The sequence below is a fragment of the Podarcis melisellensis genome (genome assembly GCF_964234715.1).
Source record: "Podarcis melisellensis genome assembly, chromosome: 13".
Taxonomy (NCBI): Eukaryota; Metazoa; Chordata; class Lepidosauria; order Squamata; family Lacertidae; genus Podarcis; species Podarcis melisellensis.
This window is the reverse complement of record NC_138545.1, coordinates 37,293,050-37,318,548: the sequence shown is the minus strand read 5'-3', so window position 1 is coordinate 37,318,548 and position 25,499 is coordinate 37,293,050. Positions and strand designations below refer to the sequence as shown.

The 25,499-nt window shown below is 49.1% G+C and overlaps 1 protein-coding gene across 2 annotated transcripts; it reads left to right on the top strand.

Moving 5' to 3' along the window:
- The first annotated feature begins 407 nt into the window (after positions 1–407).
- Positions 408–24,564, top strand: SCAF1 (SR-related CTD associated factor 1). 2 transcript variants are annotated; one of them, XM_081883788.1, is made up of 11 exons: positions 408–572; positions 4,153–4,310; positions 9,531–9,597; positions 11,278–11,405; positions 12,905–13,023; positions 13,788–13,900; positions 14,704–17,928; positions 19,878–19,960; positions 21,347–21,631; positions 23,566–23,694; positions 23,792–24,564. In XM_081883788.1, exons 2-11 carry the CDS (start codon positions 4,173–4,175, stop codon positions 23,966–23,968), a joined length of 4,464 nt encoding a protein of 1,487 aa, XP_081739914.1. In that variant the 5' UTR covers positions 408–572; positions 4,153–4,172; the 3' UTR covers positions 23,969–24,564. The 2 variants fall into 2 exon arrangements, with proteins under 2 accessions (XP_081739914.1, XP_081739915.1); XM_081883789.1 differs by lacking the exon at positions 408–572 and adding an exon at positions 627–649.
- Positions 24,565–25,499: the final 935 nt, after the last annotated feature.

Below are 25,499 nucleotides of genomic sequence, written 5' to 3'. Positions count from 1 at the left end.
CTGTATTTCACTAGCAAATAACCCAGGTTCAATCCCAGGCACCTCCAGGATCCTGTCAAGAAGATTCCTGACTCACATGAAATTGCACTGCATCATGGGACAAAAACAGTCTCTCCCACCCACGTCCCCGCTCAGCTAAGACTGCAGCCCCTCGGCCCTCGCACAGAGGGGAGCGGCCTCCGCTCCATACAAGGCCCCGTCAGCGGCGCGGCTCGCAAACTACATCCCCCATCACGCCCTGCGCGCTCCCCACCCACCCCGCCCCCTTTCCCCGTGCCGCCTCGAGGCATTCTGGTCGTTGAAGTCCTGGGCTCCGCCGCCTTCTACGAGGGGCTCTCCGGGAGCGGACTTCATCTCCCAGAATGCCACGGGGGCCGCCCTCTCTCGGAGGCCCCGCCCTCCCCGCCGCGGAGCCGAGCGGAGTAAAATGGCTGCCGCAGAGGCCGGGCCCGGACAGTGTCGGCGGCGGCGGCGGCGGCAGCAGCGGCCGCGCCTCCTCCTCTTCCTCCGCCTCCTCCACCTCTTGTGTTGAAGTGGGCGGGCGGAAAGGCCTAGCTTCCCGGTGGAGCTGGGTAATTATGGCAATGGCTCGGGAGGGGCTGCCGGCCAAAGGGTCTTTCGCGGGGCTGGTGTGCGAGCGCGCGTGTATGTATGTGTGCAAAAAAAAAAAAAGTGTGTTTGTATACATATATTTATTTATTTTATTTGCGCCGGGCGTCTGTTTGTGTGCGGGGGGGGGGCGAAAATTAAGTGTACGCAATGCAGGGGCGAGGGCTTAAAAGAATAATACAATAATAATAATAATAATAATAATAATAATAATAATGGGGGTGTTCGGTTGTTTTAAAGTAGCGGTGACGGGCGGAGAAGGCCTCGGAGCGCGCCCGTTAAGGGCGTGATGTAGGGTCGGGGGATCCGGGGGGCGGCGGGTTGATCGGGGTGTGGGGTGGGTTCATTTTGGCTTGGAGGCCATTCCCGTAAGCCTTAAAGGAGGGGCAGCTGTCGGGGGGGGGGGCGGCCCCGAGCCCCGTGCCTTGTCTTGTTTCGGTATTAAAACAGTATGGGGGGGTCGTATTGTGAGGAGCTCTGTGGGGAAGCGATGCTTGTGGGGCGGCATCCATCCTGCGCCCACCTAACCTGAGGAGAAGCGCTGCTGGGGTCAGTGGGGCTTGGCGCTCCCCCCCCCATCCCCACTATACAGGCAGCGGATAGGGCTTTGTTTGCACCCCCTGGGAAAGGGGGAAGAGGGCATTCAAGGGGGTGTGTGCCTGCTTCTGGGGCTGTACATGGAGGGAAATGGTGGGGCAGAGGGGTTTGCGGCATGTGGAAGAAGATGGGTGGGGGGGTTGTTTTAGTATGGCTTAGAGACGGATGGGGGTTCATTTGGGGTTGGTGGCAGTCAAGGTCCTTTCTTGTGTCACTTTGGTAAGGAGGAGCTGATTTGACCCTGGGAAAGGGAACTGGGTAGCATCAGTTAGACTAAATAGAATTTATCTCGCCATTCCGGGACAAAATGTTTGGACACCTGACATAGCGTTGTCTACTCTTGAGAGAGTCTCTCGAATCGCAGGCAGGGATTTTTTTCTCTCTCATTGTCCGTTACTTTTGGACTGGAGTTGCCGAGGACTGAAGCCTAGGACCTTTTGCACGGAAAACATAGCCTCTTTATCCCTGAGCTCCAACAGTTGATGGTCAGGTAAATTCTATACTGGGAGTTGTGGACCTGAGATGCGGCTATGGTTAAGGGTGCTTTTTGTGGCTGAAGATGGCACAGAAAGCTCGTGGATTGCCCCAAATGTGGTGTCATCAATGGGCTGTGGGATCTTGGTTGGTAAGCTGATGGAATGGCATGTCCAGGGTGAAGTGACAGGAGAATTGTGAGGTTCCAAATGGGAAAATAAGAGAATGGGAAGGTTTTTCAGTGCCATGTGGTGAGAAGGTGGGTGGCAGAGGATTGATGGAAGGTTTTTAAGGAAATGTTGGATAAGCAACTTAATAGCAATTTTTAGACGTAGAATGTCTGAAGCAGAGGATTGGGCAGATGATCTGAAAGGTTGCTTCTAACTCTCTATGCTTAAAACTTTACCTGTCTTTTGGGTCTGTTAGTATTTAGAATCCAGCACAAAATTGTGCAATTTAACCAAATAATTGTTTAGGTAAATAGGGGATTGAGGATTAACAGGTCTTTTTAAGTCTCATTTATCCATACCTACTCAAGACTAGAAAATACGGTTGTACATACCTTCACACACGCCACATATCTAGGATTTGCAGATCTCCCAAAGAAACCAACATTCTATTAGTTTCGAACCTGGATCCTGGTCATTCTACCAAAGTTTCTATGTCTTGGACTGCCTCAACATCTGATGCTGTTCAAGTTCATTCTTATTAGAAAGGAAATTAGAAAGGAAATTATTTAAGATTAGGAATGGTGGGGAAGGCACTAGTGTTCTGAGCTGAGAAGATAAGATAAGGATCAGGGTTTATAAAACTTAGAGAGTCAGCTCTTGTGAAAGAATGGTGCAGCAGAGAAGAATTATTTATGTGTGGGTGGGTAGTCTGTGATGATTAGAAAGTGGGGGAATTTACTGGGTGAAAGTCAGACTCAGGGATGGGAAATATGTGGACTTTCAGATATTGGTGAACTACAGCTCCCATCATCATTGACCTCTCGCCATGCTGGTTGGGTCTGCGTGAGTTGGCGTCCATCAATAACTGGACGGCCACCCCATTCTTGGTGTAGGTGGAAAGGAACTTGGAATACTGGGCTCCTAACAGGCTACACGTATAATGACAACTTTATTTTAAAATAAGCTTAAATGTATTGAACTATAAATCAGCTAATCAGCGGGCTTCTAGCACATTATCATTGTCGATCTTAAGGACACTGCAATCACTGTATTCGCTTCTCCCACTATCTTCACTTAAGAGCATACTGCTCCACATAAACAAAAGTAATTTTAGATATGCCCGCGTACACTCTTCTTTTAGTATTATGTTTATTACCTATTTGGTTCACAAAACAGGGTATGAAACCGAGCTGCTTTCTTGGTGTTGAAGCTGGCTCAGAAAATAACCTGGAACATTTCCCTTCTCGAAGGGAGTGCTGACAGGAGACTGTGATCTGTCTGTGCGGTAGGAAGCCTTTCCTCTGGCTGAGCCTGACTTAGGTGCTGTCTTACTGATTTAAATATGCACCCTCAGGTGAGGCAAATAGCTTATATGCTGCCATGGTGTTTTAGCTACTTCCATTGGGCAACAATTAGAAAAGCATAACTGGAACACTGAAATACCGTATTTTTCGCCCTATAGGACGCACCTTTTCCCTCTCGCTCTCCAGGCTTCAGGAGAGCCCCACCGCCAGCCCGACAAGCTCGGGAGACAGCGGGGAGGCGGAACGCCGCCATCCCGCTGTCCCCCAACTTGGTTAGAAGGCTGGCGGGGGGGAGAGAAGCCTGCTTCTCCCCGTCGCCAGCCCCGCAAACTCGGGGGACAGCGGGGAGGCACAGCGTACCATCCCGCTGTCTCCCGACCTGGTTTGGAGGCTGGCGGAGGGCTTCCCCCTCCCCCAGCCCCGCAAGCTCCCAGAATGATGCCAAAGCTGCACGCAGCTTCAGCATGGCTCTGGGTCGCGTTCTGGGGGCTGGGGGAGGGGGAAGCTCGGGCTTCCCCCACCCCAGCCCCGTGCCTGGGGGGGCAATTCCTTTATCCCCCCCCCCAAATCTAGGTGCGTCCTATGGTCCGGTGCATCCTATAGGGCGAAAAATACGGTAGTTTTTACGGAAAGCCAGTTGCTACCTGCTCAATCCCAGCCCCTCTTCCCTTTGTTGTTTAGCTGAATTATGGACAGTAGAGACCTAGATCCTGTGTGGCAGCAGTGGGAGCAGGCAGAGTTTTCTGTGAAAGATGCAGGGCTCTGGCGGATCAAAACATGGGCTGGCAGTCTTTGCAAATCCTGAATTCTCTTGGAGAAGCATGAGGTATTGAGAGGGTGGGATGGGGACTTGTTGCGGACTGGGTGTCTGGATTTCAGAGTTCTATGCAAAGGGACTGTATTTCATCTAGTCTAGTTGAACAAGCTGTATCTGAAGAGGATAGGTAGGTGAGAAACTGGATTGTCAGTCGCTAATTCTTCACTCCGTCAATATCTAGGATTTGCAGCTCCTGCAAACATGGAAGAGGAGGAGAATCGACGCCCCCCAGTAAGGGAGGATCCTGCACGAGGTGGCGAGAAGCCAGCCAGTGAACCTTCTCTCGATGCAGATTGGGACCAATCGGGTGCCCTCTGTGCTGGCCAAGTTATCATTCTGGTAATGACTGCTCAGTTTCTCAAGGGGTTGTGGGCTGGAGTGATGGGCATAGGCATTGCTTAATACTTATGTTTCGAATGAGTAGTTCTTGCTGGGAAGCCTGTGGTTCCTTGAGGTTGAGCACAAATAATAGGTCCATTTTGAGCCATTAGTGGTGGTTTTGCTCAGAGGATTAATTTGTATTTCCGCATTGTGCTGCTTTGTAGATACAGACGAGTTTACGAAAGCAGGACAGTTAAGTTAACATATGCAAAGTAAGCAGTTGGGTATTTGGAGATGCTCTCCCCTGCTTCTTTCTTACAAAAGTTTGTCCAGTGTATTTTCCAGTTCAACCCCTTTATGGGCATGTAGCAAGTACTGAAATGATGTATTGATTAAATATGTACATGGCACGTTACTGAAATACACCAAGAAGGGGTTGTGGCAATCTGGAAGAGGTGACACAGTTGGCATTGGACTGAGTGGCTTCCTGCCATTGGATCAGGAATGGGCAGTGAGAAGGACCCCAGCTCCCATCAGCCCTAGCCCGTATGGCCAGTGCTCAAGCATGATGGGAATTGTAGTCCCAACGGCGTATGGAGGGCCCTTCCCTATTCTGCACAGTCAACTACAGCCACAGGACTCTGAAAATGAAGTTCGGAGAATGTGGGACTAACATCCTCCTAAAAAGCAAGAGCTTTCACTCAACCTGTTCACACTCTTTTTTTGACAGCTGCCAAACAGCCATTTGTTAAAGATACTGGACAAATAGCAAGGCTGGAGATCTTGAATGATGTGTTTTTATTCAGAAAACAAGTTTAATGGACATTGTGAACGGGCTCGCTGCAGATAAATGAGAATCATTATCATGCAGAATCATAATTCATATCGTTACCCCCCCTTCCTCTACCGTTTTCAAGGTGCTGTATAGGAGTCCCGTCCCCAAATTTTTATGACCACAACGTATCTCAGCACAAAATAGTTTCCATGTGAAATAAGTCTGCTGGGCAATAGTAAAGAGAGAGTGGATACTGAAAAACGAGGCAGCCTCACAATGAGAAGATTCACCTTCCCTAAGAAAGCAGTCTCTTAAGTTGACTCTTGCTTTCATAATATGGAAAGAGTTTCATAGATCTACTTGCATGTATTTGGATACATTGCTAGACTTGCTTAGTTTTTTAACCTGAAAATAAAACTTTTCGTTTACTTTTGTGTCAATTCCTAAACATGAAAATTCATCATATGGGCTGAGATCCAAAAGGACCGTGCACACACTTGCGTTTTTGGGAGACTTCCTTTCCCATTGCAGCCTCCTGTGTAACCCAAACACCAAATTCCAAAGGGTTGTCATACAATTGCCCGATTCAAATGATAAACAGCGGTATATAGTTATGTTTATGGGTTTATGCTTTTTCTGCTACACCTCTCTTCACTGGTGCAGACACAAGGAGGAAATTGGAAGCTTATGTGTTCGATTGCAGTTAGCCACAGTTCAGGATTGTGTCTTGAGTGTTAGGTTAAGTTTAAATGTGGCTAGTTAAAGCAAGGTAGCTTCATAAGCTATGAAGCTGGCTTATTTCAACAGATCGTAGTTAATATTAACCCCCGTTTAGTGTCATGGCCAAACCCTAAACTGGGCTTATTTGCCATTGAAAGCAGTTCAGTTTCCTCCTGCTGGGGTTGTGTGTAGAGTGTGCGAAGTGCGATTTAAAGCTTATTGCAGCTCATTCCTGCCATGATAAAACCATGGTTTACTGTGGTATCCAAACGAAGCTAATATAGGCAGTGACCATTTTGCATGGGGGTTCTGTATAAGCCCACTCTGCCCCGTTCTCCCCTCTTCTGGTTCCAAAAAGACCTGCACGTCAGGACAATCGAACATGGCTAAAATGGTCACTGCCTGTATACGTGTATCAGGATTATTATTTTTTCTATCCATACGTGAAGTGTGTTTCTGGTTGCACATTGTTTTTTTGTATGTGTGTCACAGTCATTGCTTCCTCCCGACAGTATTATAAATCAATAATTAGGTTTTCCTTGCAGAAATACGTTTAGGCTGCTATGTTTTTGTTTTTTTAAAGTACACATCACTGCCATGTAGAGTTTACTTGAAGTAAATATATTTTTTCTTTCATTCCGTCCTACATTTGACTTCAGAAACCGTAATTTCTTCGTTTTCTTTTCCACCTCTCCCTCACTTGCGCATTGTTGTTCTTTTAACTTCTCTCTTGGTGCTTGCCAATTGTTCTGTGGAACTGTTTGTTTAGTTCTGCCAGCTGGTGTGGCGTTCCAGAAAGAAGGAAAAATCTGTAGAAGAGCATTAAAAAAAAAATTGGCCTTGCAGATAAGGATACAGAGATTGTAAAACTCGCCAGCCCACACATGTGGCTTCTTGCTTAACCAGCTTTCAGCAAAACAGGCTCCGCTTAGTCTTAGAGCTTGAAAAATAACGGTTCAGAAAACAACTGTTTTGGGCTTGGAGGGTAGAAGGAGTTGAAAAGCAGAGAAATACTGGATAGGGTTTGGAGGGTAGAAGGAGTTGAAAAGCAGAGAAATACTGTCCTTCAAGAAGGACACTGACAAACTGGAACGTGTCCAGAGGAGGGCAACCAAAATGGTCAAAGGCCTGGAAACGATGCCCTATGAGGAACGGCTAAGGGAGCTGGGCATGTTTAGCCTGGAGAAGAGGAGGATAAGGGGTGATATGATAGCCATGTTCAAATATATAAAAGGATGTCACATAGAGGAGGGAGAAAGGTTGTTTTCTGCTGCTCCAGAGAAGCAGACACAGAGCAATGGATCCAAACTACAAGAAAAAAGATTCCACCTAAACATTAGTAAGAACTTCCTGACAGTAAGAGCTGTTTGACAGTGGAATTTGCTGCCAAGGAGTGTGGTGGAGTCTCCTTCTTTGGAGGTCTTTAAGCAGAGGCTTGACAACCATATGTCAGGAGTGCTCTGATGGTGTTTCCTGCTTGGCAGGGGGTTGGACTCGATGGCCCTTGTGGTCTCTTCCAACTCTATGATTCTATTTCCCCATCAATGTAATAAGCAGCTCTTGCCAACAATGAATAATTTTTTTTTGCCCAGACATTATATGTGCAACCCAATCTTGTATACGATTGAAAGGAAGTCTGAACCATTTTCATTGGTGCTTACCCCAGAAAAGTGCGTATAGCAGGGCATTCATATATTATTTTAGTGTCCAAATGGAAACTTGGACAAAGATCTTGGATGTGTGACATTCACAAAGTGGTATGACCTTTTTAATGAAATTAAATAGTATCAGTAGAACACAGCAGTATATCACACACTAATTCTTAGGTTCTTCACAAGCAGTAGCATTTGTGGAAAACATCTGAACAAAATCTTTCAATATGTAGTGTGATAATATTTTCTTCGTAAGAATTCTGCTGCGGTTAATTTCCCCTCTCCAGGAGTCTCACTTTTGTCAGAACAGAAGTTAGTAGAAAAAGAGATTCATTTAAAGCATTGGGGGCTCTACATACAAAATGTAGTAGACTATTAATATTTACATTAGTAATAGGATAATAATATCAAATTTATAAACTAATGTGTGGGTCAGGGTATTTTTCATATATATTCATATAATGCTCTCTCCCCCCCCCCTTACACAATTTTGTGGCTTTTTTTCTTTTGGAATCACTTAAATGTTTTATAGTTGAAAATTGTTCAATAAAATATCACTTTTTAAAAAAGCATCAGGGCTTCATTTTTTGGAAGACTTGCTTGCAGACATGTTTAAGTTCATGTAGTTAGATTTTTATCCTCTGTGCACTTACTTGGAAATAAGCCTCATCTTGAAACTTGGTGAGATTTCCTCTTTTATCAGCCACCCATTGTGCATTTAATACGTTTAATTAATAACTACTTCTAAAAGAAACGTCCTAGGGACAGGGACGTCTGGAACGAACATGCATTCAGGAAGCGTCTTTTGAAGCCTTTCCTCCTAAGAGATAAAGAGCAAACATTAAAAGATGCTTGGCCTTGGGGCATGCAGAAGAATGTAGCTGGAAGGGGAAAAACAGCCTACAGCTGCAAAGTTGCACAACTAATTGAGCTGAGACCGTGATCTTGGATCATTGGGTAGGCACAAGATAAATGAGACAGGTGACGGTGACAACCAAGCAGAAGGCTTCGGGTTCAAACTTCAAGGTATTGGCTCAGCCTTGGGTGCTGAAAGCACATTTGAGTGCAGAGAAGACCACATGCAATGGATTTTGGTTAATTTTTTAAAGTCCTAGCTACAAAGGAGAAATTCTGGATCAACACTGGCTTCTTAGGGGTGGTTTCTACTTGCCCCACATTTGTGGCAATTTGCAGGTCTGGTTTTAATAAAAATCATCTATCTCCGTCAGGTTCAATTTTTGGGTTAGGTTTTTATTATAATGTATATAAAACAGAGAACAGGGATAACTACGGGCAAAAATTAAAAGACAAAAAACAAAATTATAAAATAGGCACTTGAAAGAGTTGAAATAATAAAGTCCAAGTGAAGACAATCAACGTTATCAGATCATCACGTGTAATTCCAGATTTGCCAGGCTTGTGACCTGTTGTCTTGAAAGTGGTGGTTCCATTGTGTATGTCATAAAGGAATGTCAAATTGTATAAAAACTGAATGTTGTAGTCCTTGTCATAATTTGCAGCTGGTGATACCAAGCATCCAGTGTAGGATGATTCCATTGAATTGCAGTTACTATTCTTACTGCCGAGATCATATATATAAATCATTTTTAAACAATATATTTACATTGGTGTCATCAAAAATACTCAGTAACATTAATTCTGGGCAACGAAAGATTTATTTTTGACAACCTGCACTGTTTCTAGCAAATCGTTCTTTTTTAATTATGAGCCATTCATCACTCAATGTGTATATTTAACTACATGCTTAATGTGAGCTTTACGTCCAGTATTGCAGTGTAATAGCTTGCTTGCTATCATTGTTCTGATGTTTCTTAAAGTGGCGCTTAGGCTGGAAACAAGATCTCCAAAGTTCTTGGGCAGTTTTTGTTTTATTTTGCAAGGTTCTCATGTATAAGATTTCTGTCTTGGTTTCATGTCAGCCTTTGAGTCTTGCCCCATTGATTGTCCCTGTGCAAACCCATCCAATGACCGCCATGAAAGCTAGCTAGTCACATTCATTTGGGCTTCTGGCAGTTGCAGTACTGGATGTTTCTCAGCAAGAGCTGAGGTGTGTTTTTTTTTTCCTTGCAGAAAGCTTTGCAGCAAGCTGTGGGCAGTGGCCTGCCGGGTGAACTGCAAGATCCAGCCAGTGAGAAAGGTAACTCAAAATCAAGAGGCAAACCAAGGAGCGAAGGGACCAATAAGTTCGTCGGGTGGATTAGTTGCACTTTCAGCAATAGGTGCCTCTGCTGTGAACATCACAATTCAACATGAACATAGCAGATCTCAGACCAGACTTGAGGGATGTGAGCTTTTTGTGGGGAGGAGCGGTGGAGAACGAGAAGTTGCCTTTTACCAAGTCGCATCAGTTGCCCATTTACCTCAGTGTTGTCTGCTCTGATTGGTAGAGTTTCAGACAAGGGTCCCTCCCAGCCCTACCTGGAGACACCAGGGGTTGAATCCAGGGACTTCCAGCATCCAACAGGTGTATTCTTTCACTGAGCTATTCACATTCGCCTTAAGTTGAAGCCACATGTTTCTTTTATTTACTAAAAAAAAGTCTATCCACAAGGTGCCTAATGTTCACCAATAAAAAACCTGAACTAAATTATAGGTGCTTAATGCGCCTAATAATAATAATAACAACAATATATTATTTTTACTCCACCCATCTGGCTGGGCAGCTCCCAACAGAATATTAAAAACACGATCAAACATTTAAAACTTCCCTAAACAGGGCTGCCTTCAGATATCTTCTAAGAGGCAGATCATTGTTTATTTCCTTGACATCTGGTGGGAGAGCGTTCCACAGGGAGGGAGCCACAGCTGAGAAGGCCCTCTGCCATCATCCCTAGCTAACAGGACCAGTCGTCAGGGATGATGGGAATTGTAGTCCCAAAACAGCTGGAGGGCCAAGTTTGGCCATCACTGGTCTAGAGGAAGTTTCATGTGATCTTAGTGGTCCTTGTTAATGCTTTTCACTAAATGCTCAAAGTCCTCCTCATACCAACCGTTACTGATTTATCTCAGGCTACCCAGCAAGTTCTAGGGACGCGGGTGGCGCTGTGGGTTAAACCACAGAGCCTACGACTTGCCGATCAGAAGGTCGGCGGTTCGAATCCCCACGACGGGGTGAGCTCCCATTGCTTGGTCCCTGCTCCTGCCAACCTAGCAGTTCAAAAGCATGTTAAAGTGCAAGTAGATAAATAGGTACCACTCCAGCGGGAAGGTAAACGGCGTTTCCGTGTGCTGCTCTGGTTCGCCAGAAGCGGCTTATTCATGCTGTCTGCATGACCCGGAAGCTGTACGCTGCCTCCCTTGGCCAGTAAAGCGAGATGAGCACTGCAACCTCAGAGTCGGTCACGACTAGACCTAATGGTCAGGGGTCCCTTTACCCTTTACTTTACCCAGCAAGTTCATGACCGAGCTGAGATCTAAGGATTCCCAGGGCATGACTCTTTAGTACTGAGGTAGAAGTTTGATTGTGGCCTTCAGGTGAGCCACTATACCATTTCTGGTGGATCTCGTGGACAGGATCTTGATTTGATCTAGCAAGGCGTTTCATGTGCTCATAAGCAAAGAGTGCATCCTCTAAGATTTGTGGTCGTTCACTATTTGTAATAAGCAGTCTGGGTATGGACTCTTTTTTTAAATGAGAATTTGCAAAGCAAAAGAAAGAATGAAGTCATCCAGTCTTTGGGCTGTGTAATGGCAAGAGTTCAGCTACCTGTATAGTTCATGTGCAGGTGCTTTTTAGAGCAGTATATCCCTGCAAAGCAGGCATGTCATACCTTTCTAGTGGATTCCTTCTTGCTCTCATTGCCTCTCTTTTTTTCAGATGCTGAATGCAAGCACACAAGTCGGAGGAAATGGTGCAAGAGCTCCAGATCCGAAGGACTCGGAGGTACCTGGCTGGGAACTGGGGACCCTGCACTGGCCTGTGATAGGAATGCCACAATGGGTGAGGTATGTTGCCAGTTTCATACTGTAAACACTGCATCCCTATTATAATGTGTTAACACTGGAAAGTTTGCATGTTCCGTTGCAGATCTGTGCAAGGTCAAACAGTGTGACTGCTAGAGATTCCTAATGCACTGGGGTCAACTACACATGGGTTTGGTCTTACAGGGCAAATAAATTCTGGTGAATGGTGTGCTCACCTCCTTTCTTCGGTGATGGGGCCTGCTGAGGGCCTGAAGGGCCTCACCCTTGCCTCTTTCCGCCTGGCTTGGGGCAGGGCCTGACAGGCTCTTAAGGACTGCCGCTGCTTAGCACCGAGGGCTCCTCTTTTAAATTGTTTTTAATTTTTATCTGTGTTGTTTTAAATGAGACCATCTTGGCTGTGAGCCCTGGATGACCTGCACCCTGACTTACTGGCCCGTTCCCATGTGGCCTGGGAGAGTGGAGTGCTGACTGACTCCAGCTACAAAAGCTGAGGCTGTTGAACAGATTCTTGAGCTGGAGTATTGTTTACGGGGGTTGAGAGAGCTGATGCTGTTATGGATATTGTTGTATCTTTAGTTTTAGATCTTACAATTTATCTGGAAATTGTTTCCATTAGGTTGTGTACTTTTTGATGTGTTTTATTTGTTTATGTTTTCTGTTATGTTTGTAATTATGTAAATCTTGTCATGTTGTAAGCCGCCTTGAGCATAGTTTCAACTGTGGAAAGGCAGCATACAAATACTGTAAAATGGTGATGATGATGATGATTCATTTGTGAACAGCTGTGGGTTTTCTGTTGTGAATGTGGGCCTGTCATGGTGTTCTTTCCCCAGCATTCTTTAGAGGAGGAATTTAAGGTCTTGGCCTGTGTAGTGATACCAGCTTTTGTTACCTTCTAGGCTCTTCTTCTAATTATCATCATCATCATCATTATCCAAGAATACAAAAAAATAAAAAATAAAAAATTATGTTAAAAAGAGAAAATATTACAAAGTGGGAATATGATTTGACTACAAAGTATAGTTGTTAAACTCAGTAGATTTTGAGTTCATAGAATTGTACAGAGTTGGAAGGGACCCTGAGGGTCTTCTAGTCCAACCCTCTGCAATGCAGGAATATGGCAGATGTCCCATACAGGGATCAAACCTGCAACCTTGGCATTACCAGCCCCATGTCCAGTTACAATTGTTATATTTGGTAAATTGGTATTTTCTCTGGAGATAAGACACACATGATTCCTGTTAATTTACTCTTTATCATATAATTCATACCATTCAAAAGGACATAAAATATGTGGATGATAAGTAACATTATTCATTTTCAAAGTAGACCCATTAGGTCAGTGAACTTAAAACAACTTGCACCCACTGTTTTTTTAGCAATATAAGTCTGCTCTGAAAATGACTTTGTTGGCTATCACCCCACGACAATTCCCAGCATTGCCTAATTCTTCCTTAGCATATATAACCAGAGGGTCCCAGTTATTCAGCACTTGTTTATTTTCCTGTTCCTTCCTCCAGGTCCTTGAGGCTCCTTCTTCTGGTGTGGTGCCTGACTTGGCTGGAGTCTGTGACTACCTGGAGTGGACTTACCATTTGCCGCAGGGAGTAGAGAGCTCCGTAGGAACTCAGGCAGTTTAGTAAGTGGGACTCCTATAGGGCAACTATCTACATCTCAGGGAGGGCAAGTGCCCATTCTTGTGGCTGCAGTCTGGAGCTTCACAGTAAAAGCTCTGAAATTCTGCCATTCAGTAGAAGTTCTGTAAAACATCGGAGCTGCACAGCTGGCAGGATAACGGTAACAACGAGGCTTTTAGAAACATAAGCCTGTTGGCAAATTAAATTCAGAAGTGCGTCAAGCAGTAAAATGCACGTATCAAAGTATCCTTTTTAGGAACTTGGGAATTAAATCTGAGTGCAGTTGCAGAAGGAAGGGAAATTGCAGAAGCCAAATGGCTTTGTAGCAGAAAAGGGGCTTTCATGAGCTACTGCCCTGGCAAATAGAATAGTATTGACTGCTACTTCTATGCAGTCCGCTGTGGAAAGGGAGCTCAACTAAGGGGGAGAAGCTGTTGGATCATGACCCAGGTCCCCTCAAGGATTTAGACACTGCCAAGCAGAGCTTAGGGATCACACTGGACCAGAGGGAACGAGACAAATTTCTAAGGTACGTGGGACCACAATGCCTTGAATTATGCCTGCAAGTCAGTGGAGTTTAGTGCAGACCACAATAATACTTCCCTTATTTCTGATCAGTGCCCATGCTGGCAGGAACTGGAGTCCAATATCTAGGGGGCAACAGGTTGGGAAAAGGCTGGCTTAGAATGCCGTGCTGGAAATTGGGATCTCTGGGTCGCCGGTGCGAGATCCGCTTCCTAATTCTGTTTTTTGCCTCTTTCGACAGCGGGGATGAAGATATGGAAGAAGTGGAGCTGGTGGCTGAGGTGCGGCTGGGGGATGTGGGCGCCTTGTCTGGCATCTTGAGAAGAAATCTGTCTTGGAGGATGCAGAAGTCTGGTGGGTGTCTGCACATATGCGAGAAAAAATGAGACAGATGAGGAAAGGGATGCAGGCGTGACTCTCTAGGATGGAAACTACATTATATGGTAAACCATAGAGAGGGGGTCAGGCAGGATGTAGTAGCAAGATCCAGGGTGGCGGTGCCATTCAGCAAGTTCCGTGTCTTGCACATCCAGAGCCTGCCATCTTATACATAGCAGGGGGAAATGAATGGGCTGCCGTACTTGGTGGTAGGGTAGTAAAACGGTTTCTTTTCAGTGTTGGGTCTCTTCCCCCAGCCCATTCATAATTGCGTATGTGCTGATAGAAGAGCTTCTATTTCAAGTGCTCCAACCCAGTTTCTCTTAGGCCCAGGACCCACAAAGATACTCATATTTCAGGGGACCCCCACCCCTGCTGCTCAATCCTGCCCCAATATGACCTGCTGGCAGTCCCCTGCAATGGCACCTCTCCCTTTCTGCTGACCTTGGACCTTGAGCCCAGATATGGTGAGGATAGGTCCTGCAGTTGGTGGAAACGCAGGTCTCTGTAGCTTAAGATTTGGACTGAGACTCTGAAGTTGCTGGCTACAGCTTTAGGCAGCTCCAGGGCTGGATGCCTGTACTGGCTAATGGAGTACTGTATGCTATCTGAGGCTTACACCCATATCGATAGCAGCAGAATTGGAAATATCGGAACCCTGACTCCTGTGAAGCACCAGTTGTGGAATGTGATACGGGGCCTTTATGTATTTTTTAAAAATTCCCATCTTCTTCCAATTTGGATGCACGCCTAACCATTTCCGTTTTTGCTCCCTGCAGCCTGCCTTGGATTATCTGCACCTTGCTGGAGAGGAAGTAACTCATGTCCCCTTGGGCACCGTTCCCTTTCGGAGCAGCCTTATCCTCTGGACTCACACAGAACTCTGCCTGTAATGGACCTGGCTCCTTGGACTTCTCTTTTAGCCAGGAGCCAAGTTCCGCAGTCCCCTAAAGCAGACAGGACTTCTCCTTCACCTTGCTTGGGCATGACTCTGGGTACTGGCATGGGGGTATCCAGCGGGGGGCAGCAGCGCCCACAGAGCGCCGCCAACCGGGAATCTGAATCCCAGCAGCGTTCCCAGCCACCTCCCGCCAACTCCTTGGACAAGGCCGATTCCAGCACCTCTTCTTCATCATCCTGCTCTTCGTCGTCATCCTCAATCTCCTGCCACCAGGGCCTGCCGGGCGAAGGTGGCGGCGACTCTTCAAACCCCTGCCCCCCAATGCGCTCCCCGGACTTAGATATTTATGATCCCTTCCACCCGACCGATGAGGATAACCTCAATGGTGATTTTGCCTTCGGCGACTCCCCCCACAAAGAGGCAGAGGGTGGGCGGCATGACCAGAAGTACGACCCCTTTGACCCCACGGGCTCTAACCCCAGTTCCTCCATCAGCACCCCTTCGCACGAGGAGGATGACGAAGATGAGGACGACGATGAAGACGACAACGACCAACACCCTCCGGACATGTCCCACAGCATCAGTCGCATCTCAGAAACATTGGCTGGGATCTACGACGAAAACAGCCTGAGCCAAGATTTCCCCAGCTCGGACAAAGGGCAGGAAGATTCTGAGCCAGAGGTGGAAGCCGGCAGGGATTACGAAACGGAGGCAGCCTGCTCTGCTGAGCTACCCGAGGGCAAAGAGCCCCCTGGCGCCGATTCCACTCTTCCTGAGGAGCTTCCTTCAGAGCAGGCGGAAGCTAAAGCCCCTGAGCCACGCCGCCGGGTCTTTGTGGTAGACTTGGCCCCCAAAGGACGCTTGGATGCTGAAACCAAGCCGCAGCTGGAAGGGAAAGTGTCCCTGGAGGTGGTGACTGTTGGAAACGCCAAGCTGAGGAGTGGCGAGAAGACATCCAAAGGAGGCGGGCATCATCGGGCCGGACGCCGGTCATCCATGGAGTGGGACGGGAGTGGTGGTGGCGACTCGGAAATTGAGGAAGGCGAGATTGTCCAGCCAGAGGATGAGCGCTATAGCCCCATTCGACTTTTCCGGAGCAGGTGCCGGCCTGCCGAACAGCGCACCCTGCGGGTGGTCGAAGGAGACGACTTCCTGTCGCTGCACGCCGACTCGGATGACGAGGGAGCCCTACAGATCGACTTCAGCGAGAGCCAGCCTGACCCCCGTTGGAAGGGCGTGGACTTGAGGAGAAAGATTCTGACCCAGCGACGAGAGCGCTATCATCGGGCCCCCTCGCCCCTGCCTCCACCACCGCCGCCTCCGCCAGCCCCCAAGCGCCCTGCCTCCAAGTCTCACTCCGGCTCGAGCTCCGGCTCCTGCAAGAAATCGAAAAGGGAGCGCAAAAGGTCTCGCGAGCGCAAGGCCTCGAAAACCAAGGAGGCCTACGTCTCCCCGTGGAACCCCAAGAAGAAATCCAAATCGCGCTCGAAATCCAAGGAGCGCCGGCATTCGCACCACAGGGCTTCGCGGTCCCGCTCACATCACCGAGCCTCCCGGTCCTGGTCGCCGTCGATCAGCACCAGCTTGTCTGCGGTTGGCTCCTCCCATACCTCCGCCGAGCGGCGCAAGAGCAGGAGATCAAAGTCAAAGGAGAAGCGCCGCGGCCGGCGCTCTCGGTCACGCAGCAGCAGCCGTGCCCATCGCAGCAGGCACAAAGAGAAACATCGGGGGGATGGCGGCAGAAAGAAGAAGAAACGCTCCCGGTCTCACTCGCGAGAGAAGCACCCTTCCCATCGGTTGTCCAAGGACAAGGAACGGGAGGTGCACCTGCAGGAGGAGCCCAAGTCTGAGAAGGTCCTGATGGAACGCCGTAGAGATGCACGGACTGTGGTGCCCCCATCGATCCAGGACCTCAACGACAACGACCTCTTCACCATCAAGAGGACCATCACGGTCAACCAGCAGGAGAAAATGGAAGGGCTCTTGGAGACGCCGGAGAGAGCTAAGCGGGAAGTCCTTTACGATTCCGAAGGGCTGAGCTTCGATGCTTGCTTCTCGGACCGCGAGCCCGCGGAGGAATCCAAATCGGGCGGGGGACGGCTAGCGTCCAAGGAGGACGTGGTCCCGTCCCGCAAGGACAAGCGGCCGGAGGAGGACATCAAGCAGAAGGTTCCTAAGGAGAAAGAGCGCAAGAGGGCCTACTTGGAGGAGCGCCCTGGTGCCCGCGATAAGTACAAAAAAAAGTTGAAGGAGGGACCGCCCTGTTCTGAACAGCAGGAGTTGCCCAAAGTGGAGAAAAAGGCCCGGCCGGATCGGGACAAGACTGGGAAAAAGATCAAAGCTGGAAGCCACAAGGAAAGTGGCAAGTTGGGATCAGGCCGGAAGGTGAAGCTCCAGTCCAAGGTGGCTGTTTTGATCCGCGAAGGGGTCAGCAGCACCACGTCGGTCAAGGAGGTGGGTTCCATCGGTGTGAAGTTCAGCCGCGACAAGGAGAGCCGCTCGCCTTTCCTCAAGTCGGAGGAGAAGGTGCTGATGGTTGGGGCCTCGGCAGCCGGCCAAGGAGAGATGGCCGACGTCAAGGAGCCAGGCTTCAAACCCAAGAAAGTCAAAGGGCTGAAGGCCAAGATGGGCGTGAAGAAGCTGAAGGGCATCAAGCCCAAGGGTGCCTCCGAGCCCAAGAAGAAGAAGAAGCTCAAGGTGAAGACTGGGCTGAAGAAATCCAAAGCCGACAGCTGCAGTCAAGGCGCGAGCAGCCCCTTGAGGGTCAAGGAGGAGCCCTCGTGGTCTGGTTCGGAGAAATCGGAGGTCACCGCCAAACCACCCAGCCCGCAGCCCTTGGCCCCAGGCCAGGAGCTCACGCCCGACTCCCAGACGGTGGACAGCAGCTGCAAGACGCCCGATGTCTCCTTCCTTCCTGAAGAGCCCCCCGTCGAGCCCCCCAGGGTGCCAGCAGACGAGCCGGAAGCCGACAGTTTGTCCGAGACCAAAGAGGAACAGCCGCTGCAGCCACCCCCTCACCCACCTCGCAGCTTGCCCCAGCCACCGGCCCCCATGTCATGGAACCTGCAGGGTGGGGTAGACTGCACCAGTGGCGTGTTGGCATGTAGGTATTGGGATGGGGCCAGGGAAGTGGGGAGGGAGTGCTGTCGTGGAGCCCTACTCATTGGTCTTTTTTAACGCATTGCTCCATTGCTTAATACTAAAACAGTTTCCAAGCAGGTTACAAAAATAACTTGCGTTTGTGTATGTGCGCGCGCGGACACACACACACACAGAGTGAAACTGAAAAACTAAAGCAAAGCTAAAACACAACACAATGCAAAACAACAAAATCCTAATGAAGCAGAAACATATCAGCACATTTTGAAAATGTCTCGAGGGCCAGGTATCCCTTCCCTCTTCTCCCTTTTACCAAAGCACAGCCATTGGTGGTTTTAGTATGAATCTGAAATACGGCTGCAGACCCCCTGTATTGCTTGCGTGCCATAATGGCATTGCTTTTTTCCCTTGATGGATCTTTGCCATATGGAAGCTGTTCCCGTCCTTGCCTAGAAGGTAGAGCCTCCTTTGTGTGCCCATACAATTGGAAGAGGTCTCAGAGTTCACCTCTTCCGCCACTGTGCTCAGCGCACGATGCAAGTACAGCATCCCTGGCAGGTGCCCACCAAGAGCTGCTTAAATGCTTCCACCAAAGGAGTGTTTGCTGCCTCCCAAGGCAAGCCTTTTCCCATTTTTTTTTAAAAAGAATTTTCATTTTCCAAACAAATTTTATACAATCAACAAATTATTTTGCAACCGTTCTTCAATTTTTGACTTCCCTCAGTTTCTCTGTCAATCTTTCGTAAAATTTCTATTTATTGACGCATTTCTAAACATGATATTGCCTTTCCCAACTCCTTTTCCTCTTACTCTCTTTTTTTGCACTATTTCTTATTATCTCACAGAGTCTCTTCAAAACCAACAAGCGTTGTCTGTACATCACATATATTTTTTAGATATTCTGTAAATTTCCCCCAGTCCTCGATAAACTTTTGGTCTTTCTGATATCGCATCTTCCCAGTCAATTTGTCCAATTCTGCATATTCAGTCAATTTAGCCTTTTCCCATTTTGGACCGCTATCAGCATAACGTCCAGCTGATAGCTGCTTCCCTCCCAGTTCTCCCCTGTTGGTTCTGATCCTCTGGAGCGACCAAGGGCCTAAGTCTGCTCTGTTTACTGCATGACAGACCTCCAGATATTCAAAGACTGCTGCGTCTTGAAGGATTAAACCAGTGTTAAATCCAGGTCACCACAAGACTTCACTGTCCACGCACAAAATATTGAACGCAGCCACAGTCTTCACAACCTTTTTGTTATGTTTCTTGGGGCTGTCGATAAAAGTCTGAAATTCTGCACTGCTCATCCAGTGAAGGGTAAAAATTCAGAGGACTGGGTGGTGGTATGAAGTGTTTCTCTTCAGCCATAACTTGTGTGACCAAAAGTTCCCAAGTCATTAAAAGCCTGAACCTTACCAGCAGGAGAAATCACATAAGGAAAGTACATGCCTCTGAGTGTGTGTCATTTTGCCCTAAAGGCACCTGGAACTTGTGTTCCTTGGAGCAGAACCTTCCGAGCTCTGCTAACAGTTGGAGCCAAGGAGCACAGCCCTTTTCATAGATCCGCTTTCATTTTTCAGTGCATCTGTGTTTTTAAACTCTGCAGAGCAGTGTTAAAGCCTTAACTATAGATGTTGTAGGAGATCCGCATATTTTAAAGAGCACCTAGGGGTGGGATTGAATTTGGGCAGTGATAGGATGTTTAACCCCATCTCAGTTACAAGTTTATTTCTCCCCCCACCCCGGTGCTGTTTTTCCATGCTGAGTGGGCAGAGAGGGGAGAGAGAATGAAAGAATAGAGCAGACCACCCCCCTCTTTGATAAGGGAAAACCCAGGACTTGAGCGCCTGTATATCGGGTGAGGAACCTCTTAATTGTCCGCCTGCACTCCCTTCTCCACCCCCACCCCATGCCTGTTTGGGAAACCGTTTCTGAGCCTCTTGTTTCTTAACCTAGTGACTGCCCTGCTTTTCAAGATGGAAGAGGCCAACCTTGCAAGCAGGGCAAAAGCCCAGGAGCTTATTCAAGCAACCAATCAGGTACGGAGCAGGTTTGAAATGGTTAAAACCGCTGTTGCAATTCATTTTCATTGTGTAGATAACGGAGATTGGTCTACCCAAAAATCACAGGGTGTTGGCAATGGGGTTACAGCCACAAGTAGCATTTTCAGTACAAAAACCTCAAATTCAGCCAAGAGATCTGGCTGCGGCAACTGTTATTTCTGGGAATGCGTGTGAAACTCCTTTCTAGCCATAATGTGGGAGGGGAGGGCAGGAGGTGGAAGGTTGTGGGGCTGACTTGATAACACAAACGGGACGAAGTGCAAACCTCTTGGAAGGCAATACAAAGATGACCATTGTATACTTAAGGGTTGTGTCAAAGCCCAGAGCACTGTGTATTCTCGTGAAAGCAAGGTGTGCTGTCTAGCACAGAAGCTGGCACTTGTAAGAGTTGCAGCTCTTCCTTTTAAAAATAAAATTATTATTATTAGATTCCTGGTTCTCATAGTAGCAGGGACAAGCTTAGATGTACTGTATTTTTCGCCCTATAGGACGCACTTTTCCCCCTCCAAAAATGAAGGGGAAATGTGTGTGCGTCCTATGGGGCAAATACAGGCTTTCAGTGAAGCCTGGAGAGCGAGAGGGGTCGGTGCACACCGACCCCTCTCGCTCTCCAGGCTTCGCGGACCTCTCAGCAAGCAGTGGGAGCACTCCCGCTGCTTGCGGAGAGTGGCCTGCATGCTGAAGCCTGCGTGCGCTAAGCTCAGCACGTCCAGGCTTCGCGGACCTCTCCGCAAGCAGCGGGAGCCAGCACTGGGCTCCCACGGCTTGCAGAGAGCTGCCTGTTTGGGGGCTGGGGTCAGGGGAAGCTCGGACGGGCCTCCCCAGCCCCGCGCCTGGGGGGGAAATAATTTTTTTCCCTTTATTTCCCCCCCAAAAAACTAGGTGCGCCTTATGGGACGGTGTGTCCTATAGGGCAAAAAATACGGTATATGGGTGTTTTCTGGTAAAGGACTTGCATACAGTGAGGGCTTTATCTTCCCCAGTGCGAAGAGATGGGGGCTTCATCTCTCCCAGGACAACAACTGGTTCTCCATCTCCCAAGCTGGCTGCCATGTCCTTCCTGGCCTCCCTCTGCCCCTCTACTCTTTGACAGACTAGTTCCCAAATTTAATGCGAACCGAAACAAACCTCAGCAAGCAAAGTTGGGTTTGCTTTCAGAATACACTCGGGCAACTGAGTTGTAAATTCTGTCCAATCTCAGAATGTGTTGTTTGGGGTTCCTGTCCCATCCACAGCCAGGTATACCCATCTAGTTACCTGATTGCTTCTGGGTGGCATCCCAACATCTAGCTCTTGAGTTTGGAGAAATGGAAGGCCAATGACATGCCGTCTTAACCATCTCCTCCTCCCTTCCCCTGCCAGATCCTGACCCACAGCAAGCCCGCTGCCTCCTTGGGCCCCCCTCAGCCTCCAGCACCACCGGCCCACCCGCCTGCCTCGCACTTGGCTGTACCGCCCGTCTCCTACCTGCTCCAGAGCTCCCTGCCTCTCGGAGGCTGTGGCTCCACCCCCACCACTCCCACTGGAGTCTTGCCTGGGACGTTGAGCCAGGCTTCGTCAGGCCCTCCCTCGGCGGCCATATTTGCCTCTTCCTCGGGCACCGATCTGGGGAGCACCAGCTCTGAAGGGCGCGGAGACAGCGACAAGGTAAGAGCTGGGGTTGTTTTTGGAACGAAGCAGCTGGTGCTTTAAGGCAAGCCTTCCCCAGCCTAGTGCCTTCCAGAAGCTGCTGGGCTTCAGCTCCCATCAGCCCTAACTACCATTGTCCATGCCAGCTGGGTTTGTGTCATGGACTGGCTGGACACAGAAGAAGGATGGGATGTACAAGCTGGGGAAGCCCCAAGGGAAGAAGGCTCAGAGCCCAGGGAGTGGTGGTGCCACGCCAATGAGCAGCCAGAGGGAGAAGACTGGGAAGAGGAGGGTTCAAAAGCTGAAGGGGTAACGGTTTAGTGAGCAGGGAGAGTCTGTGACAGAAAGAAGTCCAGAAACAGAGGCAGAAACAGGAGAGGAGGAAGGGCAGAGATTAGTCAGACTGGTGAAGAAGCCAGGGTGTCTCCCTCTCCTGCTTTGACAGGAGAGGCAAAAAGTGGGAGGAGCAAAGGCAGACGCATTGGTGTAGTCTCAGATTGGGAAGGACCTTGGAGAGGAGGAGACTTAGGCAGCTGTGGGAAGGTGCAGGTTTCTTCAGTCTCCAAAACTGCCTCCTGGGGTAAGACCTACCAGAGATGAGTTGCTGTGCTAATTAGGCCCGATACTCCTGTGCAGCTCCTGTTTTGCTAAAAGTTAACTCTGAGTGATTTCTTGCTGGCCAACTTACTTACAGAATGTCGGAAGTTTGAGAGTCCTGAAACATCAGGAGGGCCACAGGCTCCTCGCTTCTGCGCCAAGCAGCACAGATTGAGGCCAGTTGCCCAGCACTAAAATCAACAGGCACGCTGGTGGCGCTGTGGGTTAAGCCACAGAGCCTAGGACTTGCCAATCAGAAGATTGGTGGTTCGAATCCCTGTGCCGGGGTGAGCTCCTGTTGCTCGGTCCCTGCTCCTGCCAACCTAGCAGTTCAAAAACACCTCAAAGTGCTCCGGTGGGAAGGTAAACGGCGTTTTCGTGCGCTGCTCTGGTTCGCCAGAAGCGGCTTAGTCATGCTGGCCACATGACCTGGAAGCTGTACACCGGCTCCCTCGGCCAATAAAGCGAGATTAGCGCCGCAACCCCAGAGTCTGCCATGACTGGACCTAATGGTCAGGGGTCCCTTTACCTAACATCACCAGGGATGTGAGGATCTGCCTTAGACCAAGTCAGACCATTGGCTCATCTCGTTCAGGATTGGCAGCAGAGATCTCTCACAGCCTTACCTGGAGGTGACAGGGCTTGAACCCCGGGACCTTCTGCATGCATTGAAAGCGGGTGCTGCACCACTGAGCTAAAGCCCTCTCCTAGATATTCAGCAGTGGACCATGGTCCATAATCCTGGTATTGGGACAGGTGCTTTAAACCATCTATGGAGGGGGTCAAACAGTTTCCTGGGGGAAGAGAAAGGACGTTCTTACAGAGGTATCTCTTTTGGCTAATGAACCGTTGCTTGCAAGCAACAGAGGAGCAGGGCTTGATCAGCCCACTCTCACACCTATGCCATGCCATCGACATACCTTAAAGATAAAGGGACCCCTGACCATTAGGTCCAGTCGTGGCCGACTCTGGGGTTGCAGCGCTCATCTCACTTTATTGGCCAAGGGAGCCGGCATACAGCTTCTGGGTCATGTGGCCAGCATGACTAAACCGCTTCTGGCGAACCAGAGCAGAACACGGAAATGGCGTTTACCTTCCCACTGGACCTATTTATCTACTTGCATTTTGACATGCTTTCAAACTGCTAGGTTGGCAGGAGCAAGGACCGAGCAACGGGAGCTCACCTCGTCGCAGGGATTCGAACCGCCAACCTTCTGATTGGCAAGCCCTAGGCTCTGGTTTAACCCACACCGCCACCCGCGTCCCACTCAACATACCTTAGAACTAGCTTTACTTCACCTTGCGCCCCCCCCCCCCCGGCTTCAGCTGACTCTCCTGCCTCTGCTCCACTGCAGTACCTGAAAAAGCTCCACACACAGGAACGGGCAGTGGAGGAAGTGAAGTTGGCCATCAAGCCCTATTACCAGAAGAAGGAGATCACCAAGGAAGAATACAAGGACATCCTGCGTAAAGCCGTCCACAAGGTGAAAGAGGCTCCTGGGGTCACGTGGGAGACTTGGAAGTGGGGAGAGGGGGAAAGGTATTGACTCTTTGTTTTGTCCTCCTCCAATTCTCCTCTAGATCTGCCACAGCAAGAGCGGCGAAATCAACCCCGTCAAAGTGAACAACCTAGTGAAGGCGTACGTCCAGCGATACAAGTACTTTCGAAAACACGGGCGCAAGATGGATGAGGAGCCAGGCCCCCCCAAGGAGATAGCGGGGCTGGACAAGTCTGGCTTGCCCATGCCCCCGCTCTGATTTCCCCCCCTCTTGACCACCAGGGGGGAGAAAACAAATCAAAAAGAATGGCCCTTCTTTATGCAAATAGGCTTGGCTGGGCCCCCCTCCCCCAGCCCCCTTTCCTGTGTGTGGGGCGTGTGGAAGGGAGGGGTTGGGGCGACCCGCTTTGTTTGGGGAGGGGTGGCATTTGGAGAGTGCGGTTCTTCTGCGTCTTCTACCTGCCCCTCAACACTCAACAGTTTTAGCCACAAAGCGACTTGTGTTTTACCCTGTAAATACAGATGAGAGGATGGGAAACTAATTTTTAGTTTCATCACTCTCCAGACCCCACTACCCCCCATGATAAAATGGGTGGATGTTATTCCCCCCCACCCCACCCACTCCACCTTAGTTTTTACTCATTTAGCATGTTTTTAATTTGACGGTTTTATTCTCGCCCTCCCTCCCTCCCGTCAGGAGTCATGAAAGAGCAGTACTGTGGCCGGCCTGTAGATGGCAGCTTCCTGCCACACTGGGCGGGTAGCACATCCCTCATCCTCCCCCCGGTTGTAAGTTCGTCTGCCATACTCTTCCCCACCCCTTTCTCTTCATAAAACTGCATTTAGCCATCTAAACCGAGCTCTGTCTCTGTGGTCCTTTAGTGAGGGGTGTGTGCGTGTCTCTGTACTTTTTGGGGGGCGGTGCACTCCCCCAGAACACAGATGGATCACATTTGTTGCTACAACTACCTTGTGGAAGAACTGCTTTGGTTTTTTTATTCTTTAAAGGGTGCTTGAGGCATCGGGCAAAATCTTGCTTTACAGATGGCAACCCTCTCTCCCTGTCCTATTCTGAGGGGCAACTGCATCTCTGGACCCCTATATAAGCAGTCACGTTAGAGGAGGCCTAGCAGTCTGGATCAGCTCTTCAGCCTTTTTTTTCTTCTTCTGGAGTTCCCGTTTTCTGAATTCTTCCTCCAGGCCCGAATGTTGATTCTTTGGGCTCATCCCTATCTCACAACTACCCATGAAATCAATATGACACATCGCCTAGGGCTGGGGCGATGCCAGCTTTTCAACATTGTGATGCAATGCCAGCCAAACATCATGATACAGTGATACACTTTGCGGTGTTGCAAAGCAGAGGAAGGAATGAGTTGCATCGGCCACATCCTTGCGATGAAACTGCTGCCTCTCCCTCTGAGGGAGCTGAGGCAGCTTCACCCCAGCGCCTTGTGGGGCTGCGGCCGTCGCAGCTTATTCTTCCGCATGGCGGAGGAGCTCAGGAATGGCAGAGGTTTCACCTGCGATATACTGCTGGGTGAAAGCACCGTCGCGGTCTGGCCCTGGGCGATGTATCAATGCATCACCCAGGCCTAGTGTTGCCTGGTACTTAGTTGAACCCGATCACATTGTATAGTAATGGGGGCTGTGGCCCTCCAGTTGTTGCTGGACTCCAAATTCCATCCGTCCCTGCCGGCATGGTCAGAGATGGGAGGTGTCCGGCAAATTCTGGAGGGCCACAGCTTCGCTTTCCCCTTCCCCTTGCTGTAGTTGGTCGACTGTACCCT